Below are 14,937 nucleotides of genomic sequence, written 5' to 3' on the forward strand. Positions count from 1 at the left end.
ATGTATTATTCACTTCTGGCTATTAGACTGGCTTTTATTGGGACGCCTGGGTGGTTCAGTGGTCTTTGGCTCAGGGCGCGATCCTGGAGTCCCGGGATAGAGTCCCACATTGGGCTCCCTGCATGGAGCCTGCTTCTCTCTCTGCCCATGTCTCTGCCTCACTCTGTCTGTCTCTCATGAATAAATAAACAAAATCTTAAAAAAAAAAAAAAAAAAGACTGGCTTTTATTGAAAGGCTCTTCTTGGTTTTGTTCTTTTAAACATGAAAATGGCCAATTAAACAGTAAAAATTCCCAGTAACCCTTAGAAAATATGTCACCTATAAGCTAATTTCCTCAAGACATACAAGCTAAAGAAAAAGAAGAAAACTTAAAAGTATGGTTTACCTCAATTTTTAAAAAATTCAAAGTATAAAGAAGGCCCACAGACGGTTTCAAGAAATGCTTATAAGCAGGACTCTACTGCCCTCTTTTGTAGCAAGAATGAAACACAATGCAAGTGCCAAATAGGGCACTTTCTAGGATGAACTGAAAGGAAATACACTTTGGGGCTTGTTTTCCCAGATAGATGGTCAACTACTAGGCAGGGAATACCTGCCTAAATCCCTTCACGAATTTGTTTTGTATGTCTTTGTTGAATAAATCAATCTGACTTATTCTGATTTTTCTAAACGTTTTTTTGATTATTGCTGAAACTTTAGAGTCAAGAGTAAAATGAAGTCATACATTCAGGATACTTTTTTTTTTTTAATGATTCTAATGGATTTGGTGAGCCAAAGGAGCAAAAATCTAGACAGTTTCCAGTTGTTGTGTAGGCTATCCAAAATATGCTGCTTTCAAATCCAGTGTTTAAAATGAACAAGGCCTCCGGAAGATGCAGCACTGCTCAAGGCAGGGCGAGATGGACTGGGAGAACACTACGGGCAGCGACAATAGGACACCGAGGCTCCTAGTCAGCCCCACGCCGGCAGGACCTGCACTGTGTGAGCGGTGCGGCCAAGTGCCTCAGTGTCAGAAATGCATAATGAACAACTGCGATCTCACTAAATAAAATAAAATAATATAATATAAAATAAAATTAAATAAATAAATAAATAAATAAATAAATAAATAAATAAAATGAACAAGGGTGGGGCAGCTCGGTAGCTCAGGTCATGATCCCAGGGTTCTGGGATGGAGCCCCATACATCTTGCTCCTGCTCCGTGGGGAGTCTGCTTCTCCCTCTGGCCCACCCTCTCCCCCTGCTTGTGCTCTCTTCTCTTTCTCGCAAATAAATAAATAAAATCTTTGAAAAATAATTAAAAATACAACCAACAAAGCCAAAACAAAAATTGGGACTTGAGTGCCTTTATTTAGTGTGACAGTCACATTGTTTGAAGCAGTCTTTTAAGTGATCTAAGCACAAATTATATAGGTCTTCTTAGTTTACCTTCAGATTGCACACAGGTTTTCTCTGAGGACAAACATTCCATTGTAGAAACCCCATGTCACACTGGAAGTCAGGAAGATACCTCCAGGCTTCAGTCTTCTAATTTAGAAGCCATCCCCTCCCCAACACCCACCTCCACCACCACACACAAACACCCCAATAGATCTAGAAAGCAGACACATAAAAAGGTTCTATTTCCAATGCAAAAACATATGGAGTTAGTTAGTATCACTAGCATTTATACCTACCCCCCATCTCAACACCCAGGCTGTTTTTGGTCTTCTAAGAAACCTCTCACAAAATGTGCTTCAGCCTACACTTTATGTGCCAACGAAGGAGGATATTCTCTCAGCGCCAACCTGTGATTTCAGGATTGCTGAAATTATTCAGTGGAGTAAGAAGTTAAAAGCTGCTTTTATGGGCAGCCTGGGTAGGCTCAGCGGTTTAGCACTGCCTTCGGCCCGGGGTGTGATCCTGGAGTCCTGGGATCGGGTCCCACGTCAGGCTCCCTGCATGGAGCCTGCTTTTCCCTCTCCCTGTGTCTCTGCCTCTCTCTCTCATGAATAAATAAATAAAACCTTTAGAAAAAAAACCCTGCTTTTATAAACAATAAAATCAAAATTAAACAGAAAGCCAGATAATACTGCCTTTTTCTTTCCAAAAATTTAATTTGTATCTTCAAAATGAAAATACATTTTCTCATTTAACCAATTAATCCAAAGGGGGAAAAATGAAATATTATGAACACAGGAATACTAATAAACACTTCAAGCAAAGTTTATAGTCACAAAATTTTCAGCAAGTTTTATAAGAATCTGTATAAAACGAAGTTAAATATAACACTTTTGAAACAATGAGATCAGTTTACTAACCTGCATTCCTGAGACATTTGTACTTCCTGTCCTGGCTTAAAAACAAAACAAAAACCCTCAAATCACTTTCCTTTATCCAAATAAATTTACTATATTGGCTAAGCTGCATAAAGTTATGAGGATAAGTTTTGAAAAAAGCAATAAGGGCAAAATTAAGGCAAACTTGATAGTTGTTATCAGGTAAATCGCACATTTAGAAGGATCTTTGTTAAGAATTTCTGCCTTTAAAATACTCGAAACTGTATTATTTCAAACAGCACATTGGTATCTGTCATACATCTGATCATAACAGCATTCCTGGAGGAGGAAAGACAATGATGTTCTCATTTCACTAAAAAGAAAAACTAAGATGACTCACTTAGGATCAGAGAGCTTGACCAGCGGCACAAACACACTTATCAAAGGCCTTGGAACAGGGTAAAGTTTCCTGCTGGTTGATTTACCTTCCAAACTGCATCAAGATATGATCCAAAGATCAAAACAGTTTGAATTCCCTGAGGTATATGCAAAACAGACTGCAGCCATAATGGGTGTTGACGAAAGTCAGCTCAAGACTTCTCACATGCTACATGATTTGCAGTACAAGACTAGGATAGGGAGGGAGATGGATATAAGAAAAGGGAGGAATGATCATCCTACAGTCAGGTTCAACTAAAACCCCAAAACAAACTGGAAAGATGGTCTTTTCTGGGAAGCAAATATTAAAACCAAAGGGGTAGAGAGACCTAGAATGTTAAGAAATTATTCATTTTAATAGTGCAAAGTATTCAGTACACATCCCCATATAAATAATTCTAAAGCTCCTTTGAGGTAGAAAGATGTTAGGAATGAACTGAGTTCATGTTTAACAAAAAGAAAAAAAAAAAAAAAAAACAAAAAGAAAAAAAGAGAAAGCAAAGAGGCACTGAAGAGAGGCCCTATTTTTAATGCTACCTTTAATAAAAACTATTGCAGTCTACACTTATAAAGATCCTTTTCAGTAAAGTACTTGAATGCCTATTGTTTTATCTCTACATTTAGAGGTTGAGATTAAGGATCTTACAGCTAAAGGACTCAAGCCAAGCTGGGCTCTTAAAAGAAAGCCTACCAAAGTTCCTAGCAAGCTTATAACTTTTTACAACTTGTCCACTTGGACCCCCTTGTTTTTCCCTCTTCTGTTTCTCAAGCTGGGGCTCAAATTAACTTTACTGGCAAAATCTCCAGAATCCTCTCCATCAGAAGTAATGTTGCTACTTCCAAAAGTCCTGCTACACATAAGCCTTGCTGTCATTGTGTTCCATCAGTGTGCACACTTATCTCCCCACTAAACTAGAAGCTACTGAAAAGGCACACAAAGATAAATCCTGCTTCTTCATCTTTGAATCTTTAGGAGCTAGCATCCTGTGGTACACTTTCATCAAGAGTCCATCTGACTTGATCCCTCAAAATGTACATTTTATAGAAGGTGAACAAACTGGAAGTTTGTAGCTCTTCACGTGGAATTCAATACATCCTGCACAACCAGGTTTTATCCCTTTCCCTCTTCCTCCCAGAGAGAATGAGTTCTACCAGAGGCAAATTACCCAGGTTACAACCTTAGGCCCTTTTTCTGACCCCATTATTTTAGAATTGTATTTCCTTCATTAAAATATCCTTATGTACTTACAAGTAAAACTAAGCCACAAGAATAGCAACAAAACATATAGCTTTTCATGATATACAAATTTCTTCATCACCAGGTCACAGAAAAATAAACATGTTCTTATGCTTGGACATTATTTGTCAGGACTTAACAATGATTTTGAAAATCTGAACTTCCACTTAAAAGATCTCCATGGAAAGAAACATTATGAACCGAATGAAAGAAAATAGCTATTCATAGGGACATATTTTTGTACTTGCTTTGCTCCAATTTCTGCTACATAGATCGCTCCAGTCTTCCCACTGACATCCAAGAGATGAGGTAACACTTGATCTGCTAGTTGGATTGTGCTTATCACAGAACAGTTGCCAATGCTTCCCACTGGGGGTGCTGCCACCAGTAAGAGCCTGCTAAGGTTCAGCTGGCCTATAATCACATACTTTCCATCAGGAGTAAATCTAAAGAGGAAAACGTTTTACAGAATAAATGTATGCAAAACCAATAAAAACGTTGACTTTCTCAACATTTATGTCCCTTATGGCGCTAAACAATAGGCACCTCTACTTGCTGAAGGTTGCTTTCAAGGAGGATTTAAAATCTGTCTAAATCTGCTGATGAGGGAATAGATTTGTGAGGACAGATGTAGCCAAATACCAGCTTAAACAACAAAAATAATAGTATGCGAGTACCACACAAAATGAAACTAACGCAGAGTCAGTGCTAGGCTGACACTGTAGACTCAAGATTTCTATTTTCATTCTGTGTTTAAAAATTCATCACATGTATCTCGAGGGTGAACGCTGTAGGAGGTGCAGCATATGTTATCTCTGTGACCTGGATCCCACAGCGCGCTGGGAGTTTCATTGCTTTTGCTCTGCTTGGGATTTAAAATACTATTATGTGTTCTCTGCATACTTGGTTCTGCCCCCTTTTCACTTGCTGAAAATTAGTAATATTTTAAACTTTCAGCTAGCTCTTCAGAGAAACTAGCATAAACCAAATAAAACAAGCATTTTTTTTTCTTTCAAGATTTTATTTTATTTTTCTTTCAAGATCAAGTACCTGGGTGACTCGGTTGAACGTCTGCCTTCAACTCAAGTCATGATCCCAGGGTCCTGGAATCGAGCCCCACATCAGGCTCACTACTCAGCGGAAAACCTGTCTTTCCCTCTCCCTCTGCCTGCCGCTCCCCCTGCTTATGTCCTTTCTCTCTCTGTGACAAATAAGTAAATTTTTTTTAAGATTTTTTGAAATTACAGTTAGTTAACATGTAGTGTAGTATTAGTTTCTGGGGAGAATTTAGTGATCTATCACTGGCATATAACACCCAGTGCTCATTACAACAAGTGCTTTCCTTAATGACCATTACAAACTAGCCCAGCGCACCACCCCCTCCCCGCCACCACCTAATAAAACAATCATTTTAAAAGAAGAAGAAAAAAATTACCTGACTGAAGAAGGTCCCTCTTCTGTGAAACAATTATCCCATGCTCCTAACCACTCCCCGGTGTCTTTATCAAATACTTGAATTCTTTTATTTCCTCGGTCAGCAACCCACACCTGAGAAACCATAAAAATTTTTCTTGGAAAAGATCCACGTCATAATAAGAAAGAAAACAGAAGGGGGAGAGAGGAGGGATGAATGTTTATTTTCATTAGTTTCAGACACATCATCTTAGTACTTAGAGGACCCCAAAGAAGAAGGTATTAAAAGCCCTATCTTCAGACAGGAAATTAAAGTTTGAAGCAAGCTTACAATATGTAGGACAGCCACTTATGGCCACTTCTCTTAACTCAAAGCCCATACACTCGGTCTACTCTAATAAACATCTGAATAACTAAAAAATGAGGGTCTTCCGTTATGATTCAGAAGATTAGCACAGCACTGAGAGGAAACAGAATCCATTCATTCCTCCAGCAAGCATTCTCTATCCCACTGAGTACTGCCAACCTGTCAGTTCTTGGGTTAGGTTAGAAGACAAAAACAAAGAAATGCAACCTTGCTCCTTAGGAGCTCAGGCTAGGTGGAAGCCAGGTGTTCATTCCCATTGCAGGTATCACTAAACATCTCCCTGCTATTTACCAGGTGCCAAGTTACTGAAAGAGGATGCTTAGAAGATTTTAGTAGCATCTAAAGAATATAGGCTAACAACAGGTTTAATTTAGTTTTGCTATAGGCTGAAATGAGTTACTAAGGAAAGCAGACTCACTCTAAGTGACATTCCATGTACCACATTTGATGAATGCAACCTATGGCATATATACAGTGAAATGAGTTTAGGATGTGAGGCTAGGATTGTAGAGGGGTATGTACAAATGGACTGGACATGTGGGCCAGCCCTGCAGACCTTTACCTCCTCCTTTCAGGATCTTTAGATTTCTTGGGTTTGTGGATTCAGGGACTATTTTTTCAAAGCAATCCTGACTATGTATTTGTCAATGCCTGTGAGTTTAAGTAGCCACTAAATTCATCTATAATAAGAAACAAATAAAGACTCACTGTATCACTTCAGAAAAGTTGTTCCCTAAGTAAGGTAATTACTCAAGACCTTTCTCTGGCATGATTCTTTAGTAAGGATGATGGATTTCCTCAAAGATTTTGGGATTACTGTCTTAGATGAGTGATCAAGGAAGAAATACTGTTTAGACGCTACGATTGAATAATATTTTAGACTTAGTATTATCTTTTCTACTGAACATATCTTGATTATGAGAAATCTTGTTTAAGAAACAATAGCAGCGGTGCCTGAATGGCCCATCAGGTTAACCAACTTGAGACTTTGGCTCAGGTCCTGATTTCAGGGTTGTGAATTGAAAACCCCTGGTCGGGCACCACGCTCAACAAAAAGTCTGCTTGAGTCTCTTTCTCCCTCTCCCTCTACCCCTTTCCCAACTTGCACATGCTTATGTGCTCTCAAATAAATAAGTAAATCTTAAAAAAAATAACAAGTTCAGCTCTGAAACTAATTAACTTTTCATATAGGGCTGGGGTGATGACTAAATGAGTTAATTAGGTAAAATACGCTGAATGCCATTGACTGTCGTTAAAACACTCGTGTGTGGAAATGAACACCCTCCTTTTTCAACATTCAGTAATGCCAGAGTATCCCCATCAAATGTTCTCCAAGGCTTCTCAAAAGGGCACTTATCACCATGGAGAATTTACCTGGATCCAGGTCTTGCCTGCTCAGAAACTTGATCTTACTCTTATTCCACGAAGGAAATAGTTAACGAGGGTCAGGAGGGTCCTGTGTTCAAAATCAGAATTCGAACTTTCTAGCTCCCCATTTCTAGACAAAATTCCCATGTTATCTTCCTATCTACATGGGAAATACTTGAAGATTTTATGATCGAAACATTCTCATTTTGTCTACATAGGAAGACAAATGACAATCAAAAGGTTGCTTGCTGAAACACAGAATCAAAAGTAGAAATGGATTAAACTTCTAACAATGTGAAGCCAAGATGGTCTGATGCATTGTGCAACAAGACATTTAGGCACTTAACGGTTACATATAAGGTAACTATGTACCAGACACCAAGATATAAAGCAAAAGAGATTCAGTACATGCCCTCATATAGCCTATGCTCTGCTAAGGGAGACAATTAATTGATTGTATTATAGCGTGATAGTTACTATAACAAGGAAATACAGGCTACTCTAGGAAAACAGAAGGAGAAACGAATATAAAACATTTTGGGTGGGGATCATAGGAAAGTAACCCCGAAGAAGTGATATATGTAGGCTTAAAGGCGTATAAAAGCAAGGAAGTAGTAGTGGATAGGGTGGAAAAAAAGAATGGGTTGAAATGGTCAGTTAAAGTTTTCTGTTCACCAGAGTGGAGCTAGTGAGAACAAAGTTGCCTGGCTGGCTCCGGTTTTCAAGCTGCCAAGATTAATCTCTCCCATTTCTCTTTTGATCAACATATTCCAGACTTAATTTAATTCTAAAATTAAAAATAGGATGCCTGGGTGGCTCAAGTGATTGAGCATCTGCCTTTGGCTCAGGTTCTGATTCCGGGGTCCTGGGATTGAGTCCCACATCAGGCTCCGTGCAGGGAGCCTGATTCTCCCTCTGCCTATGTCTCTGCTTCTCTCTCATGAATAAATAAATAAATAAAATATTTTTTAAAAAATTAAATTAAATTAAAAATATATTCAAACACTCCTAGTAGTTTTCTTAACAGGAAAGCAACTCTTTTCTTTTACAGGTAACTTATATTCTATCCCAGTATTTGTTCCTTCTACCTTAAAGTGACCCAGGAAATCTATTTTGTTCACTTCTAAATATTCGGGAAACTCTCATCATTATAGGACCTAAACATTTACGAGTATGTGGGATACCCAGCCCCAGAGGAATTGCCCAGACACACCCAGACACACATAACATATGCAGATGTCCAGACACACATGTGCACCACGATCCATATATATAACCACACATTCAGACACACAGTCCCAGATACCATGACAGTGTATTTTTACCCGGTCAGTTGAATCAACTGTAACACTGTGAGGTATGTTGAACTTAGCAGGTCCCGTCCCACGTTCTCCATGTAGCCAAAGCACCATGAAGTCTGACAATGGCAAAAATAGTTGGTCAGAGCAACATATAGAATACCTTACATATTTGCATGTTTTTTGTCTTAAGTTGCAAACAAACTATTCAATTATACTCTCAATTGATTATGCTTTCCTGGCTTTCTGTTTATATACCAGTTTGCCTAATTCTTATGCTTTACCAAAACAAAACAAAACAAAACAAAACACAAAAAAAAAAAACCCTCTGTTTTAAGCAATTAATCGACTTCTTCACTATCTCCACTTGGGTTTCTCATCACTCAAAACTCTTTGTGGTTCATGTCAGTGTCTCCCTTCCCATCTATTGTGTTATTTGGTATTACAATTCCTGTGAACTTAAAAATTCACAACGTTTTTATAGTCTGTCTCCCTTCTTACTCCTATTGTAGGCCGAATTGTATCTCTACCCCAAAAGGTATATCCAAGTACAGGTACAGGAATATTCCTGTACCTGTGACTGTGACTTTATTGGTCATAGACTTTTGCAGACATATGAAGTTAGGGATCTTGTGATGAGATGATCCTGGATTCAGGGTGGACGCTAAATCCAATGACTAGTGTTCTCGTAAGAGAAAGGAGAAAGAGATCTGAGGCACAGAGACACAGAAAAAAAGGCCATTTGGAGACAGAGGCAGAGACTGGAGGTATGTTGCCACAAGCCAAGGAAAGTGCGGAACCATGGGAAGCTGGAAGAGGCAAAGAGGGAATGTCCCCTAGTGCCATTAGAGGGAGCAGGGAGGGCCTGCCCGATAGATTTCAGACTTCTGGATTTCAAAACTAGGAGAGGATAAAATTTCTCTTTACGCTATTAAGCTTCTTATAGCAGCCACAAGAAACCAATATACCTATCTATATCCAATCTGTCTCCTGAGTTTGGTTGTTTCCTTCATAGAATTTTTTTGATTCTTGCTTTATCTGCACTTTACCTCCCTTTAACTATCACCAACCAAACTCAGTTACTGAGTAATAAGCTGACTACATATCCTCCATGTATGAGTTTATGCTTTATCCAAATGACAGAGTTTACTGCAAATACATCCCAATACAGTATTTTGTCTTATAAAAACTCTGTAACACCACTTTCCTGCTACAAACCCTCAGACATTTTAAAGGCAAAATTATGGCAATGTGGTTCATGTCAGTGAATTCTTAGATAATCCTTTAAGAACATACCAGATCTTTTTTTTTTTTTTTACTATTCCAAAATTACATCCTAAGCTCTTTTCCTACAAGATTTACTAATTACCTGTAGACCTTTGAGTGATAGAGCCTTGTAAATGTTCCTCCCATTCCTCTTCTCCAACCAAAACCCATTTAGTTCAAGATCTACTTCCTTTATGGACGCTTGCCCTATTTCTCCAGTCAACAGTAATTTCTCCTTCTCCTAATTTTACTTTAACAGTCAATACCATAGAGTAGCATTTAACTGCTTCATCTGAAATAGACCTGCACCTAGAATACTACTGAGAACACAGAGTACTAAATACAATGAAACTTTAGCTAATCAAACTGAAGGATATCTCAGCTCTGGGATGTCAAGTTCAGAAACTTCTCTTTCTTAACTGGATAGGATAACCACTTATTTCTTGAGCCCACTATAAATTCCCAAACTGCCTCCAGTTTAATTCAAAGGAAACATCTAAGTTTTGAAGAATAAGCAAGCATATTATCAGAATCATTTATTATTGGTCATCCAAAACATCCCACTTGAGCCTTTTAAACACAGCTTCATATATAATACAATATACAATAGTTATAGAGGGCCTGGGTAGCTCAGTCAGTTAAGTGTCCAACTCTAGATTGTGGCTTAGATCATTGATCTCAAAGGTCATGATATTGAGCCCTGTGTCAGGCTCCCTGGTGGGTGTGGAGCCTGCTGAGGATTCTCTCTCTCCCTCTCCCCCTTCCTTCTCCCTGGATCTCTCCCTTTCTCTGAATAAATAAATAAATAAAATTAAAAATACATATATACACACAGTCTATGGTTATAATATCATACCAAGTATCAAATAAATTTAATACATCCAACTTATTAAATAGCATTTTTAGGATACCATGCAAGCCACGTACCTTGCGACAATTTGATCAATCTGTTATTCAATCCTCCATCTCCATCCACAATGTAAATATCTCCTGTGTCCTCTACATATAATTCTGCAGGATTATCAAATTGCAGGGGATTCAAACCAGTGCCTTTTTTGCCTGGGGTACCCAAGACTTGAACAAGATCACCAAAGGAATTGTATTTTTTAATAGTATGACCGTAGGATCCTATAAAGATAAATATGCACACTTCACAAATATAACCCCTGTTTAAACATTCATGTTTTTCAAGTAAGCAGAGAGCAAGAATTTAATAGAATTGAAGAGTAATAAAAAGTTAATAGGCTCAGATAAACTAAACGCTGTATTTCACAAGCAATAGAGCTTCTTCATTAGTGACAACCAAATATCATGAATTAAAATTCAGGTACCTCAAAATAAGTAGATTCTAAATTCAAATAAATAAAACCAAAACAACTGGCTCATCATGTTAAATTATAGATACATCATTTTCTTCTGTAATTTTAAGTAAAACCTTGAATAAACATTCCTTGTAAAAAGAAATCAAGAAGGAACTGGAAAAGGAACTTACGTTTGAAAATCATTATTTCAGCTAATCATGTGCAGATCTCAAATTTTAGTAGATCAACAAAAAAGTTCATTATAATACAGATTTTTTTAAAACTACAATTTCTCCTTACAGAAACAAGTTCAATATTCAACCCATTAGTTTTTTTTCCTAAGAATAAATCTTTGCAAATCATTAGTATCTTCTCATTTATATCAAGACTTGAATTAAAATTATCTTACAAACAAAAATATAAAGTACGGTACTAATAATTAGGAAAAAACATAATGCAGTTAACAGAAACCAGCATGAAGGCATACCAAGGCCAAACTAACTGGTAGGCATGCAAAAGATAAACTGGATACAATGAACTCACTGGAAATAAAATGAAGCAATTTGCATTACAATTCTGGGAGCTTTGTACTGTCACTTTGTAATACTTAATAAACCTTGCTTTGCTGTCCACCAAAAAAAAAAAAAAAAAAAAAAAGTATTTATTGTTATACCTTATTTGAATGCTTGAGAGAATTTGTAGCAACAATAAGAGAACAAAATATTATTAAAGGAAGCAACCGGAAAAAAAAAAAAAAAAAAAAGGAAGCAACCTTCAAAGTTTCTAAAGAGTTGGCAAAAGACATAAAACACCAGTATATAACATTGTTTTGTTTTGGTTTTGTTTTGTTTTGCTAAGGCTCATTTATAGCTACATTTTTATTTACAGGGGTATTGTTTCTACAAAAAAAAGAGGAAGGAATATAAAAAATGCCTTCAGATCTGTGCATTAAAAAAGCCCATTAGTGGAAAGAATGAAGAGATCATGTCTGTTCTTTTTATTTCTGGGAACCAATGAAGTATTTTATTTAAAAAACGATCACATGAATGGAATAAATTAAAAAGTAAAGGCCCTTAACAGTGAATACTGGGGAAAAAAAAGAAGTGAAAATAGTCACATTTCATTACAATATTACACGGAACTCAGAGGTAATCAAGATTTTTAGTTTAACAGGAATCATATCACTCAAAATATATCTTGAAATAAATGGATCATTGGCTGAGGCTTAGAAATCTTTTGGGTTCTGAGAACAGATGGTAATGGCACCTCTAACAAAAACTGAGAGTTCATTAATTCCAAAATGGTATCTGAAATAGCCATAAATGAAGAAACAGGATGCCCTTTGAGCCATATATGTAACTGGGCTAAAGAATACTAGAAATACTGCCTTCAAGATCCCATTCATTCCTGAGTTCCTGAGATCATAATGCCAGGTTATCTCTGGTATTGTCTTATCTTGAGCCGCAAGAACATGCAAACAGCTGTCTCTGAAAACATCCAGAGCTATAAATCCAACTATGCTTACTTTGATTTGCAACACATTCTACTAGAAGTATTTGATGAAAAGATTTCAGACATGGTGCAGTAGGTAGGATTTCAGAAACAATAACACCAGCAGTTTCTGCAAATCCTACATTTTTGGCTGCAAAGCAGTCCTAGTTTTCTAGCACAATTTCTCTTGAAAGAGAACTGGTAAAGGAAAACAAGACAAAGACTCCATCCATTAACTTTTAGAGATTGCTATTTTTGGGGCTTTACTGAAGATGTTTAGAAGTTTAACCTGGGAAGAGCAACTGAGGCTTTAACAACTACAGTGATGATCCCTGCAAGGATGGTCTTGCAACTGATGTTTTAAAGAGGAAAAGTTCCTTGACAAGTTAAAGGAAAAATCATAATAATTACAGCCTTCTTTTTAAATGTTTTGACTCTACAGAAGTACACTATAGAGGTTTTCAGAAATGATCTCATAAATCATTAAAGAAGTCAAAATTAGATTTAGCAACTCTTGATTTTAAAGCGTACAAGCAAGAACACGGGCAAAGATATGATTTCTAACAAGATAATTTAATAGATAGTACTACACATACCACTTCCTACATCCGTGATCCAGACAGACTGTTCATGTAGTGTACTGGCTGCAAATATACCATGAGGTGTGTCAACTGTATAATTCCAGGATCGTAGGAAATATCCATCCTCTGTGAACACTAATACCTTTGGGATGTTATCCCCTCTCTGAAGGTATATAAAAATAACTGCTTAGATAGGATCAGTTCTTAGAAAGTAATCTTTATTTTGGTAGAGAGAAACAAAAATCAAAGGTTAATTGCAAAATTTAATGTTTAAAAAACGAGTTTCAAAACCTAACAGTATTAGTATCTACTACATTCAAAACCAAAGTATTTACTTACAACCAATTCCAAAGGAGAAACTTCACAATTAGCGTAACATAAACATATACGGTAACTTGGTACAGCAAAACAAGAAGAAATCGTTTCCTTGGTGTTTTTGTTTTTTTTTTGTTTTGTTTTTGTAAATCCCAATTTTACTAACCTGGGCTACGTAAACCAATCCGCTGAGGGAGTCAATTGCAACACAAAATGTTGTTCCAGTAAAGTATTCTGGACGCTTGGGCCAACCCACATCCAGCCGGTAAAGAATTTCCTTGGTTCTCCAGGAAATTTGAAAAGAAAATTTCCTTAAAACCTTCAAAAAAAAAAAAAAAAAACAGAAGGTGAAGATTCAGTTTACTCTGTAGGTTAAGAAAAGAAAAAAAAAAAAAAACCAAGTTAATTCTTAAGCACGCCTTGACAACGGACACAGAGCTGCTGAGACTGCTGGACGGAGAGGATTCGGAAGAAACGGATCTATACGTCCAAAGACCAAAAGCGATCACAATACAAATCTGCAAATTATTTAAAGATTCGCTGGGATCTGGGGGAAAGCAAGCAAACCGGAAAACGGCGACGTATTCTATGCAAACTTTTTAACGCTAAGAGACAAAGCAAGCCGTGGCAGCTCCGCTCCTCTGCGGGTTGCGCACACAGGCCGGTGCGGGGCCGGGCCGCCACCGCCGCCCGGCAGCCTCTCGACAGAGCCATCCGCAGACCTGACGGGCATTTCCCCGCTGCCCGACTCACCGGGGCGCCCCCAAAACGCGAGTGCAAAACCAGGAGCGCGAGGAAGAAGCCAGCGCCGGCCGCGCAGACCCAGAATCTCGCCATGAGGACCCCGTACGGTCCGCCGGCGACTGGGGGCCACCGACAGCCTTAGGTTCACGCCTTCCTCGTGTACAGGGCGTCGGCCCCACCTCGGAGCCGGAGCTCCTGCCTCCAGCTCCGGCTCCCGGACGCGCGGGGCTCCAGGGCTAAACCCCCGCGAGAGAAAACCGGAACTCGGGCGGCGGCGGCGGCGGCGGCGGCGGCGGCGGCGGCGGCGGCGGCGGCGGCGGCGGCGGCGGCGGCGGCGGCGGCGGCGGCGGCGGCGGCGGCGGCGGGAGCGCCCCGAGCCCACGCCCCCAGGTCACGTGGCTCGGGCTGACCCACCGACCGCCCCGCCCCGCCCCTTCCCTTCCCTGGGGGCGGTCCACGCGGCGGACTTCTCCGGGCCGCCAAAAATGCGGGCGTCCGTAGATATGCCTCAACCACCCGATGTCCATTTTTTAGAACTTCGGGTTGAAAAACCAAAATAGGGAGCACTCACCCCAGGGACCTGGAGACACTGTCCTTGCAGAGCGCCGTTCAAGCTCTGAGGACGATTCCAGCGGCGTCCGTTTCCGAGCGCCCAGGCATTCGCTGTGAACATCTACGTTCCCACAGCAGGACCCGTCCGCGGGCTGCCGGGAAAGAGAGGCCCGGGGGTCGGCGCCGCGTTGAGTTTACTGGGCCGCGACGGGTTTCGCGGAAGGCCCCCGAAGCCGGTGGGAGCCGCAGGGGTGGCCGGGACGGGCTCTCGACGCCGCGGCCGCCGCGGCGTTCGGGAGTCCCCCTG

The 14,937-nt window shown here is 39.5% G+C and overlaps 1 protein-coding gene across 7 annotated transcripts in view; it reads right to left on the reverse strand.

Annotated features, from left to right (window-relative positions):
- NHLRC3 (NHL repeat containing 3) overlaps positions 1-14,766 on the reverse strand; it is a 62,608-nt gene extending 47,842 nt beyond the window's left edge. For 3 of the 7 annotated variants that reach the window (XR_013362723.1, XM_077867966.1, XM_077867963.1), the window contains exons 1-7: positions 14,650-14,766; positions 13,501-13,653; positions 13,035-13,182; positions 10,574-10,774; positions 8,408-8,499; positions 5,370-5,482; positions 4,183-4,380 (exon numbers count right to left, since the gene is read on the reverse strand). Coding sequence is in view for 6 of the 7 variants with exons in the window: in XM_077867966.1 (XP_077724092.1) it covers positions 4,183-4,380; positions 5,370-5,482; positions 8,408-8,499; positions 10,574-10,774; positions 13,035-13,182; positions 13,501-13,653; positions 14,650-14,751 (1,007 nt within the window). In the remaining variant the exon portion in view is untranslated. Of the gene's footprint in view, positions 1-1,331; positions 4,381-5,369; positions 5,483-8,407; positions 8,500-10,573; positions 10,775-13,034; positions 13,183-13,500; positions 13,654-14,087; positions 14,383-14,649 lie in introns of those variants that run through there. The other 4 variants (XM_077867969.1, XM_077867968.1, XM_077867964.1 and 1 more) reach the window with 3 other exon arrangements.
- Between the last annotated feature and the right edge of the window lie 171 nt (positions 14,767-14,937).

This window comes from Canis aureus, chromosome 24, assembly GCF_053574225.1.
Source record: "Canis aureus isolate CA01 chromosome 24, VMU_Caureus_v.1.0, whole genome shotgun sequence".
NCBI lineage: Eukaryota > Metazoa > Chordata > Mammalia > Carnivora > Canidae > Canis > Canis aureus.